We start from the raw sequence: 13,459 nt of genomic DNA on the forward strand, positions 1-13,459 counted from the left end.
ACCTTTCTTGTGTTATCTATCATACACCAATGTTATTTGCTGTGTTTTGCTCAATTATCCTGTGGCGCCCCTACAGGACATATGTAGTATTACACATGACCATTCGAATATAATTCAATTCTTGACACCGGTCCACCAGGGTACCAGCTGCACCTTGGTATTCTTCACGTTTCTCTTAAAGGGGTTGTCTAAGAGTGTAAAAAAAAAAACTATTGGAGGGTGGGTGTTTCCGGTCAGTTCCCCATGTAAACAAACAGGGTCACGGAAGCTGCGATACGTTTAGCTTTCACCCGAGGTGTCCGTCTATGCCCACCCATCCCGCATTATACAGCGCTGGGAATAGGGACAGGTGGGTGTGGCCAGAACGCGGCACGGTGTTCCATGCTTCCTGTTTGTTTACATGGGGCACAGACCAGAGAGATGGCAGCACGGGATGCTAGGATGGACCCCCTCCCGGCCACCAATGGGGTTTTTTTACGCTCTCGGAGAACCCTTTTAAGGTTTATGGCGAGTGATTGCCATAATAAGATTTCTGGGAACCATTTGTGTGTGTCCTGGTTTACAAAACCCAACCCCCAGTATCTGAAGGGTTACAATTTAGACTGGGACACAACATAAGACGATGGTTTTCCACTGTGACTCCAGGATAATGGATAAAGGAAATTCAACTTGGGGCATGTGACCTGTAACCCCAATTTTCAGCACGCAATATCCTATATATTACCACATCCACCCACGTAGGATCCGTTGCAGACCTTTTTGGCATGAAAGGGGTTAAGCGTGTAGGACCTGCTGTAAATGAGTGCTGGTAGCCCTGCTCTCGTGTTTAAGGGTAACCCTCAGTCTGAGCCAATTACATGAGCCCGGAGCTGTGTTTAATGGGGCAGCAGTGAGGTCCAGTGACAGTGACGCTGATCTGCGGTGACAGTGTCCTATGGCTGTCCCCAGGGTTATGTGAACTCTGCCGGCTTACTTATTTACTCATCTGCATGGGCTGGCAGCGGTGCCCGCTGGTGTGAGGCTCTGCCACGGCTCGCACTGGGAGGCAGGATCTCTAGATAGCATGGGGATCTGGAGGGGGCGCACATCGCTGACAATCAGGGGGTGTAGTGCTGGGGACTGAGCACAATGCTACGCATTTCAGAAATGCCAGGGCTGATCATGGGCACACGAGCCAGGAACATTTCTATAGAAGAGCGATTTTACGGAATTATAAAAAGGCAGCTTCTTGCTAAAACAGCGCCACACCTGTCCACAAGTTGTATGTGCTATTGCAGCTCAGCACTGGGACTGGATATTTTTTTCACATGATGAACAATCCCTAAGATATGTATGTGTGTTTATGTTCTTACCTGATACCAAATATATCTGTGTGGTAAAGCTTATTGAATTGTTGAATGATAGAATACTGGATGCCCGCTGCCACCACTAGGGGGAGATGGAAATGATAGAGGTAAGCTTCAAAAATAGCAGCCACCTTAGGGCGGGACTAAAACACAATAAAACACTAAAAAACAACAACCATAGGGAAGAGGCTCAAAAATAGCAGGCACCATAGGGGTGGGTCTAACAAATGGCAACCACCACAGGGGCAGGACTCAAAAATAGCAGGCACCCTAGGGACTGGACTCAAAAATAGCAAGACTAACAAATGGCAACCACCACAGGGATGGGACTCAAAAATTGCAGGCACCATAGGGAAGAGGCTGAAAAATTGCAGGCACCAAAGGGGTGGGAGTACCAAATGGTAATCAACACAGGGGGAGGACTCAAAAATATCAGCCACCACAGGGGTGGGACTCAAAAATAGCAGCCTCAATAGGGATGGGACTCAAAAATTGCAGGCACCAAAGGGGCGGGGCTAGCAAATGGCAATCAACACAGGGGCAGGACTCAAAAATAGCAGGCACCACAGAGACGGGATTTAAAAATAGCGGGCACCACAGGGGGGGGATTTAAAAATAGCGGGTACCACAGGGGCGGGATTAAAAAATAGCAGGCACCAGAGGGACGGGACTCAAAAATAGCGGACACCACAGGGGGGGATTTAAAAATAGCGGGCACCACAGGGGGGGGATTAAAAAATAGCGGGCACCACAGGAGCGGGACTTAAAAATAGCAGGCACCAGAGGGACGGGACTCAAAAATAGCGGACACCAGAGGGACGGGACTCAAAAATAGCGGGCACAACAGGGGCGGGACTCAAAAATAGCGGGCATCCGCCCCTGTGGTGCCCGCTAATTATGTGAATGGCATTGAGTTGCAGTACCAGACACAGTCACTACCAAATGTGTGGTGCTGTGTCTGATAAACAATGGAAAAATAGGCAGCATTTCACTGATCTAAGCCGTGTGATATTAACGCCTATCCTCGTTACCAATGTGAGGTCTTATGTCTTAGTAGGCCTCTTCCCCCTGTAATAAATAACACGTCTTCACAGTCACGGCTTTAATAGATCAGATCACTAACAAATATTAAATATTCAGTATTAACAACGTACTTTAGTATAATTGTGAGCAACATATGATAAATATCTTTTTACAGGTGTGGCTCAGTATTTTATATCTATAGACAATAATGACATTGCATTGCATGGTCTTCCCCACTCAAGAACGTGGTGGTCCTCAAGAGAAGGCCTAATGAAGGTTGATGGTGTTGCTTAGGTTATATCAGTCTCAAGAGACCTCAAAAATCTCAAAACAGGGTTTAACATATAAAATGAGCCCCATAAACAAATAGGACCTCCATTGAGGTTGGCTCTTGCCACCACACCCCTCAGAAGAACCAAGTCTTTATTTGCCCCCATACAAAGAATTATGGTGACCTTATCAATAGACATCTTTGCATAACTTGAGTTTGATCATGGTGATTGAGTGATGTTTCTAACCTGAGCTTCGACTTCCATCTCATTAGGCCAAGACCACCCCTCCCTCTACAGTCTGTACGATTGTTAGCAAAAGAGTCTCCTGGAAAATCAAAAAAAGTCATCTCAATAACTCAAGTTATATGACACAGTGTTCTGCAAAACTGTCACAGTGAGGTGGCTCAATGTTCTACTCAGATGGAGTTGAAGGCCTAGCGCTGTTGATCTCCATATATTGTCTTGAGGTGGAAAGCTTCTGATGGAAAGTGACCTATCTTCAGATGTTCTCCGTTTGTAGTCGGGCTCTTCCAAATCCAATACCTCCTCCTCCTTCCTCCTGAAGAGCTACATGTGACTGGACAATCCCAGCACTTCCTACTCTTCCATCCGGGCAGAGGAGCACGCTGGAGTCTGCTTCACACTTGGTAGGACGGGCGTAACATGTGACCAACTCTGGGGGCAACAGTTCCACTTTCACAACCTGCTTGGGTGAACATTCGATGGGCGTAGGTGTTTGGGGATCTTCTCTCAGTGGAATCTTTTCTGCTTCTTCTTTATCAATGTCTTCTGCCCTTTTTATAGAAAGGTCTAAAGGCCCATCATGAGAGCATGAAGCCTTCTCAAGAGCCTGGTGGATATGAAGTAGTTCTAAGCGTATCTTACCGAGTTGCTCACCCAGAGTCTTCTGACGACTACTTTCATCAGATGTAAGGTTTGCCAACTTCCTCTCCACTTTTCCATATTCCTCCAAGGTTCTTGAGAGGTCCCCGAGGAGCAAAGATGCATTGACAACCACAGGCTCTGACTTTTCACTTGAAGGCTCGGATGGTCTTCTCCTCTTGGCTGTCGCCTCTAAAATTGGGCTCTTTTCCCTCCAGAGATCGGGAGATGTAATGGGAGTACGTGTGCTGTGGGAAAAATATAATCAATAAATCATGATGTAAAAATATTTAAGGGATTTTTAGTTTTGGACATTAATTATACTGAAGATTTTGATGAGATTCCATTTGGACCTGCTGACAAATCCAACTAAGAAGCTAAGAGATCTAATGATCCTACAGCTCTATGCTTAAATTATTTTAATATGTCAAAAAAATTCTTACCTATAATGGAAAGTCTTTTCACCTTCCCCTAAAGATGATATCTGCTCACTCGGTACAGTGGGTCCATCTCTGTCCAACCAAGACTTCCTCTTCACACATCTTGAAGGATTCATTTTCTCCCATGTAGACCCCTCAATGTCACTTTTCTGTGTAGAAACTTCACTATTTCTGGAGGTTTGTACCCCATAAGCTCCTAAAATGTCCTTCTGATGTTGAATAATGTCTCTCACCGTCTGTGGAACCAGTTTTGTTTCTACTTCCGGTTTGTTACGCACCATTATTGGGTTTTGTAACTTCTCTCCAGCCACCCAACTGATGGTGGTGTTACCATGTTCTGATTTGTTTGGACAGGTCTTTGAAGGGTCCACAGGTGTCTTTGGTTTCAGAGTACCAATGAATGTGTTAGGCTGTTGACCTTGGTTCATTGACTTGCTTGTGGCTGTTTTGGTGTCCGTATTAAATGCATGTTCGAAGAGTAAGGGATAGTAAAATCGAGGAAGGAAAGATGTTCTTTCTGTGTTTTGTAGGGTCTGAAAGTGAGTGGTGTGGGGAGTGTGCATCAGCTGAGCTGTGGATGCTAGAAAGGGGAGCTGTGCTGTCCCACTCGTCATGGTGGGATTTAAATATGAGAATAGGTTGGTGTTTAGTGGGTAATTGAGGCCTAAAAGTGAAAGACCCTGATGTTCTTGGTAATCAGAATATGTTGGTGGTGGGTAACAAGGAATGATGTTGGTTCCATTACAACCAACCGGTGTGTCTGCTCCTGCTTTCTTAAGGGTATTGGTCAATAGCTTCCATTGATCTACTCGAGACCCACCAAAATTACTTGAAGCTTTTCGAGAAGCTTTGACAAATCTCTGTTCGTCTTTCTCCTTCTCATATTGTCCTTCTAGTGAGAACACGTCAGTGATGATGAACTCCGGTTCTCCATCTTTCTTCGTGGTTTTGTTTTTCACTCCAGTTTCATTTTTGGTTATGGTTGTATGTGAAGATGCAGTGTTTTTGATCTTCCGACTTTTGTCCTCCACTTCCTCCTCTTCTTCTTCTGGTTTTTCCTCATCTTCTTCTAGAAATCTCTGAATTTCAGAAGATGTTTTCTCACTGACCTGCATAACTTTGGTGGATCCTCCAGTAGAATCACAAGCTTCTTGTTTGTCGTGGTTTCCTTCTGTATGTGTCTCATGAAGGTTCATTTCTGGGACAAGGAAACTATTCTTTTTGTAAGGCCAGTCGGACTCTATGAGAAGTGACAGGGAGTTCTTACACAGACTGTATTTCATGTGATTGTACAGGTGGGACTTCTCCATACACGTAAAGGGGCACTGAAAACACTTGTAGTTATATGGCTTCCCCCATGGCCTGGGGATGTAATGAGGTTTTTTGGGCTTTCGTTCTTTGTGTTTACAGGTAGAGTTTAACTTACATCCAGCTTCTTCTTCTTTCGACATTGTTTCTGATGTGGTCACGTATCGCGTAATACGTTCAAATATCTTTTACCAAAGTGTAGATGTTTTTGGGTTTCTTTCAGTACAAACCAACCTGTAGTGAGAAAGTAAATACGTTTTTAGAGTTGGTTTCTCCAAAAATTTTGTAGATCAATATGGAAAATGTTTTATGAGCACAAATGTAAAATTCTGGTGTAAGGTACAAGTAATTGACTGATGAATGGGAACTGGTGTTTTCTGATGATAGGGAACATGTATAGCAGATTTGAATAGAAGGAAGATAAAGATGGAATCCTGAAGATTGAGATCTACTTTGAATACTTGTCAGAAGAACTTTTTGGCAATAAGCTAATCATAAAGTGTTCACCTTCTGGAACCACCAGTGATCAGCAAAGATCGATCTAGTGAGACCTGGAAATAAGTGCACAACTTCCCTGCAGCACCCCCAGAGGAGAACAGAAGTATTACACAGCATCCATGTAGGTCCGGAGCCAGAGATGCTCCTCATGGCTGCCCTACACCAAGTTATATTGCGATGACCACCACTTTAAGACCAAGACTAGTGGACAACCTGACTTATATGGTCTTTAGAACAAAATGGAGAGTTGCACTACATTGGAAGTGCAATCTTCAAGACAAGAATTTAGGTCTCAGATATCATGGTTGTTGTCGTAGTCAGACTCTTGGAACAACTACTGATCTCTTCGATAACTCAACTTCTTATTGACTCCAGTGTTTTTGAATATCCCTAACGAAATGTTCTAGTAAAGAAGATGAAAGGCCGAGGAGGGAAGAGACAGGTGTTTGAGCTGCGGTTTCTGAAAACACTTCTTAACATATCTTCTTGGTCTGTTGGATTCCTCTACCTGCCACAAGACATTACTTCCACTGGTCTGTCAGGCAAGGCACGGGGGGGACGTGCCTCAGGGTAACACAGCATCAGGGACCCTGCACCTGTGCATGGGAATTACTGTATCACTGCACAGTCTCACACTGAGGGCAGCCTCTAACCAGCCGGGGGGAGAGACAGGCGAAAGGAGAAGTAGAATGGAGTGATGGGAAAGAGGAGAGACAGAAATGACTAGAACATGCAGCCGAACGGATAGAGAGGCTAAAAGTTTCAAGATAACACTTAAAGAAAATTTGGTGGATATATAGTATCACAAAGGAAATAAATAGGAGACATCGAAAGTTCGAAGTCGAGACAAGGTTGTAGAGAACGGAGACTTGATCATTCATGTAGACTTCGAAGTCCACAATAAAAAATGTAGTCTAGCTGAACAGGGATGGATTTCATTAATGTTCCTTGTATCCCTATCTACCCCTTAATCCAGAAGGCCAAAGATAACATCATATGGACCTGGTAGACTTGTATGTCTTTCCATCCTACCTAATTTCCTATTTGATTTTTGGTCTCTTCTTCTCTCACATTAACACGTCTTGTCCTAGACCACCTAAAACTTTAATCTCCCAACCCTTGGGAGTTCTAGTTCTGTTTTTGAGATCTTCAGACCACCTGATCCCTGTGGTGATCAGATATGTAAGATTTCGAGGTCCTCTGATATCTCACGGAGGATGAGATGAATCATGATGAGACACCCATGCATGATTGGCTTGTGTGAATGTGTGATTCGCTTGTGTAGTTTGTCCAAATTTCCTATGTGTTGAATGGAAGGGTCAAATGGATCGGGCAAACATGTCCAATTCTTATCTCCCCTGATCTCCACCATCAGAGGAGTCAGGAGGCCCCATACATCATTACATGTTTGGCCAAAGCCAGCAAAATTGGCTTGTTTGGAAAATTCACACAGATAATTGCCAGAAACTTCTGGTGACAACTCTTCTCCCTAGAGAACAATCTGATTTGAAATCCAATATGCCTGACCCTTGTTTTCTCCAAAATCTACCATTGGATAAGAGTTGGTAAAGCGTCAAAAATCGCACTAGACAATAACTAGAACGAGTATTGGTTCATTATAGATTATGAGAACTACTCAGGTCTGAGTCTACTCAGTTCACTATGGAGGGGAGGGCTGTGATTGCAGGGAGTCTTGGAGCAGCCTGGTAGAGGGTTGAGTTGGTACACACAGATTGCACCCCGGGGGATGGCACGGATGTTGGTGGGGGAGGACATGCCCATTTCCCGCAGCAGCTGCTGGTGATAGAGCCTGGTACAGACCCATTTTTCATATTCCACAGTTTAATGCTACAGGCTGCTCCCAACAACCACCAAATGGTGCAGCCTCCTGTGTATGGGACCCCCGAGGGTCAGACAGAGACCCCTGGGGGAGCACAGACTGCTGGTTACATCTTGAGCACCAACGGAGAGAACATTGCTAACCCTCTCCCTGCCAGTAATTACTAATCATCAGATCCCGGGCACACAGAGCAATCTACACTCTGATCCGCTCTGTATAATAACTACACAATGTCAGCGATCTCATTCCCGCAATGTCACCACAGTCCAATATCAGTATTTTTATATTTCACTTAACTGAGTTACAAGAAAACATCTGAACATTTATTTCTATGAGAAACTAATGGACTTTCTTTTTAAATTTGTTTATAATAAAAATTTACCGATCCATTCAAATATCTATCTACAGATGAATTTATCTATCTATCTATCTATCTCATATCTATCTCATATCTATCTATCTATCTATCTATCTATCTATCTATCTATCTATATCTCATATCTATCTATCTATCTATCTCCTATCTATCTATCTATCTATCTATCTATCTATCTATCTATCTCATATCTATCTATCTCATATCTATCTATCTATCTATCTATCTATCTCATATCTATCTATCTCATATCTATCTATCTATCTATATCTCATATTATCTATCTATATCTCATATCATCTATCTATCTCATATCATCTATCTATCTATCTATCTATCTCATATCTATCTATCTCCTATCTATCTATCTATCTATCTATCTATCTATCTATCTATCTCATATCTATCTCATATCTATCTCTCTCATATCTATCTATCTATCTATCTCATCTATTTATCTCATATCTATCTTCTATCTATCTATCTATCTATCTATCTCATATCTATCTATCTATCTATCTATCTCTCATATCTATCTATCTATCTATCTATCTATCTATCTATCTATCTACCTATCTCTCATATCTATCTATCTTAGATATGAGATGGATAGACATAAAATAGATAGGAGATAGATAAAGAGTTAGATGAAGAGATGGGATGGATATCTATCGCATAAATCTCTATCTCCTATCTACTTTTATATAAGCAGTTCTATCATTGCAAATACAGAATATATAAATATATATATTTAATATTTATCTATGTCAGTTTGATTATCTATCTTGTATATATTGATCAAATATGTATCTTGTGTCTATCGATCTGTGTCATATCTACCTACCTATCCATGTATCAAATCAAACAACTATCCAATATCTAATGATCTAATATTTACCTACCCATCCATCCATCCATCCAATATCTGTCTATCTGATATCTATGTATCTATCTCATATCTATCAATCTATCTTATATCTATCTATTCATCCATCATATATATCATATCTACCTATCCGTCTATCCATTCAACCAACCGTCCATCCAATATCTATCTAAAATATAAAGCGCTGCGGTGCTTTAGTCGGGTGTTATCCTTCTCCTCCCAGCAGTAAGAGTTCAATGATAATCCCACAAAAACTCAGCACTTCCAGTTAGTGTAACAAATGTGCTTGTCCTTTATTCCACCAAATGCAACATTTTAGCTGCTCGATAAAAGGTTCGGTAACAGCTGAAACGTTGCACTAACGAACTGGAATAAAGGACAAGCACATTTGTTACACTAACATATTTAACTTCATCTATGCGACATTCAGACAGATACAAATATTTAGATATCACTATTCCATATCTCTATATATCTCGATCTATTTATCTGTCTCATATATATCTCTCTATCGTTCTATCTAATAAGTATCTTCTACCCATTTACATATTTATAAATGTGATTTACCAGAAACCTTAATGCTGTATATCTCCGCACACACACATTTGGGCCATTTCTAGGACTCCAATTTTCCCGATCTTTGTTGTGAGAGATGATCTGAAGGAGAGGACATTGGGTAAAGAGTAGGGGGCGTTAATCCTATACCAAATTGACCTACTTAATTTATCATCATGGACGCCATCTTGTTTTACACAACCATCCACGTGTCATGTACTGTCCCCAACAGGGGAGAAGACTGGGGCCCATGATCCTAGGGGGGCTGGGGATTTTCTTATACTTGTAGTTCAGTTCTGCTGACAGGTTCTCTCTGAAGATGGAGGACACCACCTTACCTGCTGACTACCTGATGTGTATGGGGGCAGTATACAGTCTTCTGAAATTCATAGGAGAACCAGGATCGGATGGGTTGGATATCACCATATTGTTTATATATCTTTTTATTCATCCATCTCATTTCTGTCTTCTATCTATCTCGTATCCATCTATCTATTTTCTATCTAATCTTCTATATATCTCTTATCCATCAAATTACAATCTACTATCATCTATTCTCCATCTTCTATCTATCCCTTATACATCTATCTATCATTTATCTGTCTGTCTTTTTCATATCTATCTATCTATCTATCTATCTATCTATCTATCTATCTATCTCATATCTATCTCATATCTATCTCATATCTATCTATCTATCTCCTATCTATCTATCTATCTATCTATCTCATATCTATCTATCTCATATCTATCTATCTCCTATCTATCTATCTATCTATCTATCTATCTATCTCCTATCTATCTATCTCATATCTATCTATCTCCTATCTATCTATCTCCTATCTATCTATCTATCTATCTATCTATCTATCTATCTCATATCTATCTATCTATCTCATATATATATATATATATATATATATATATATATAGATATATAGATATATATATATATATATAGATATATATCTATCTCCTATCTGTCTATATCATATCTATCTCCTATCTGTCTATATCATATCTATCTATCTATCTATCTCATATCTATCTATCTATCTCATATCTATCTCATATCTATCTATCTATCTCATATCTATCTCATATCTATCTATCTATCTCATATCTATCTCATATCTATCTATCTATCTCATATCTATCTCATATCTATCTATCTATCTATCTATCTATCTATCTCATATCTATCTCATATCTATCTATCTCATATCTATCTATCTCATATCTATCTCATATCTATCTATCTCATATCTATCTATCTATCTATCTATCTCATATCTATCTATCTCATATCTATCTATCTCATATCTATTTACACAGAATAAAACATTGGCAGTGCTACAATATAACTAAATAGAGTCCATCCATCCATCTACCTGTCCAACCATCTCAAATTGTATTCAAGGTTGGATTTCGTATAATCAGAATCTCTTGTTAAAATTATTTATTTCCCCTCGTCTACCGGAATTCTTGGTGATTTCCTTGTTCTTGGTGATTTCCTTATCTTTGTATCATGTGGCTTATACTTATTGCCTCAATTAGAGAGAATAGAGCGGTCGCTGATAGATATAGAGAACCGTGTGTTATAAATGTTCTGCAGAAATTCTCATCTCCCCAATCGCACATCCTCCATGTACAATGCGGTTGTACAATCTGATTGTAGTGTGTGTGGAGACCAGAACTGATCATCAGCACAGACCAATAAAAAGGAGAAATATCTGGCAGAATAAATTATCCTTCGGAAATACTCTTCTAACTTTAACCCTTTGCTCTCATTTATTGACAAGCTGCTGAAATCTAATCTATCTGAACTAACACTTTTCTTTCCTTGTCTCTTCCCTTCTTGCTTTCTCTCTTTTTCTTATTTTTTTTCTTTCTATCTCTTTTCTTTTACTCTTTCTCTTTCTTTCTTTCTTTCTTTCTTTTTCTCCTTTACTCTTTCTCTTTCTTTCTATCTTTCTTTCTCTCTTTTCATTTACTCTTTCTTTCTCTCTCTTTTTTCTTTTACTCTTTCTTTCTTTTCTTTTACTCTTTGTTTCTCTCTCTTTACTCTTTGTTTCTCTCCTTTACTCTTTCTCTCTTTATTTCTCTTTATTTCTTTCTGTTACTCTTTCTTTCTCTCTATTTTCTTTCTTTCTATTCTCTCTGTTTAATATTTTCTTTCTCAAATCTTTGTTTTCTATCTAGTTAGTTTCTTCCATTTGACCTTCATGCATAAATATCTGTTTTCTTTTCTCTCGTCTTAGTTTATATTAGTGTGTTCCTTCTTTCTTTCTTTTCTTTCTCTGTCTCATTCTCTCATTTTTTCATTTTCTTTGTTTTCTATTTTTCCTCTTTTTCTATCTTCTCTCTTTTTTCATTCATTTTTTTTCTTTCTAAAGTTTTTTATTTTCCTCTCTCGTTCCTTCTTTGTTACTTTTTTCCTAACATTCTTTCTTTCTATTCCTTGCTTTCACTCTTCTGTTCTTTCTAATGTTATTTCTTTCTTTTCTTTCCCTCCCTCTACCTTTTTTTCTCTACACTTTTCCCATATTTCGGCTTCATACAATCTTTCTTCCTGTTTATCTGTCCCTCTCTTATCTATCTAATATATATCTTAAGATCTAAGTAAAACTGTAAAAAACTAACAGCAGCACATATGATCAGATGAGGAGGTTGTAGGGTACGTTGGAGTTTGTCTCTCCTATCACATTTCAATTCCATTCTATACGTTTAAATCATCATTTTGCTGGAAATATTTGCTGCACAGTCTTACAAGTAGCAGAACCTCCCGCCAAATCCCGCCACAGGTTGTATTATCCCCGTAGATAGAACATTCTGACAATTATAATAAAATTAAGCTGATGCCTTTTGTAATTTGTGATGTGACTCCTGTAATAGTTACTTCCGGTTTACCTGTAATACTTCTAGAATAATTCCTGTACTTCTGAATAATTGATTTACATCCCCTACATATTCCGGATATTTCCCTCACGATAAGTCTTACGCTTCGCATGGTGTAGATGTGAGAAGTGATATTGTCAGTACTTACGTTGCTGGCTGTCTCCGCACCTCCAGTCCTCCGCTGGCTCCTCTCCTTTAGAAAAAATGTGCCCTTTTTTCTATGTGGGAAGATATCTGCGGACAATGTGGAGCCTCCCTCAGTGCAGCTGGTTGGCCAAATCCAACCCCTCTCACTACCTATGAGGGTGGGCTCCGGATCCCCCCATATACTACAGCACCGACACTGGTGACTCCTAAGGCTGCCTTATAAGAACCTTATAATAATAATCTTTATTTATATAGCGCCATCATATTCCCTAGCGTTTTACAAATCCTAGGGGACATGTACAAATATAATATTACATGTTAGAGTACAAACAGTCATATGCAACCAGAGTGTATTGTTCCCTGTTATCATCCATTTCACGCTGGCGAGAGGCTGATGGGATGGTAGAGAACTCACCACGTCCAATACTTTGTAACTTCAAAGACTTTGTACATCAGGGTGATGGCTAACAGCAGCACACATGACTAGGAATTGGAGATGTTACAGGGGTTTTATCTCTATTTATCTAGCTCATATCTATATCATATCTATCTAGATTATACCTAATATCTAATTATCTAACTCATATATATCTACAGGCGGTCCCCTACTTAAGGACACCCGACTTACAGACAACCCATAGTTACAGACAGACCCCTCTGACCTCTGGTGAAGCTTTCTGAATGCTTTACTGTGGCCCCAGACTGCAATAATAAGCTGTAAAGTGTCTGTAATGAAGCTTTATTGATAATCCTTGGTCCCATTACAGCAAAAAATATTTAAACTCCAATTGTCAATGGGGCCAAAAATTTTTTTGTCTGGATCTATATAAAATATACAGTTTCGACTTGCATACAAATTCAACTTAAGAACAAACCTCTGGACCCTATCTTGTACGTAACCCGGGGACTGCCTGTATTTCAAAACTATCGAATATATTCTATCGAAAGTGTCTATCTCCTATCTACCTTACATCTATCTATCTCATAT

At 39.9% G+C, this 13,459-nt stretch overlaps 1 protein-coding gene across 1 annotated transcript; it reads right to left on the bottom strand.

The window, feature by feature from the left end:
• Nucleotides 1–2,433: 2,433 nt before the first annotated feature.
• Nucleotides 2,434–12,590, bottom strand: PRR35 (proline rich 35). The gene is made up of 3 exons (XM_072120108.1): nucleotides 12,473–12,590; nucleotides 3,967–5,505; nucleotides 2,434–3,771 (listed from the first exon to the last, which is right to left on the bottom strand). The coding sequence occupies exons 2-3, from the start codon at nucleotides 5,412–5,414 to the stop codon at nucleotides 3,141–3,143; spliced, it is 2,079 nt and encodes a 692-aa protein (XP_071976209.1). The 5' UTR covers nucleotides 5,415–5,505; nucleotides 12,473–12,590; the 3' UTR covers nucleotides 2,434–3,140.
• Nucleotides 12,591–13,459: the final 869 nt, after the last annotated feature.

Source organism: Engystomops pustulosus, chromosome 8, assembly GCF_040894005.1.
Source record: "Engystomops pustulosus chromosome 8, aEngPut4.maternal, whole genome shotgun sequence".
Lineage (NCBI taxonomy): Eukaryota > Metazoa > Chordata > Amphibia > Anura > Leptodactylidae > Engystomops > Engystomops pustulosus.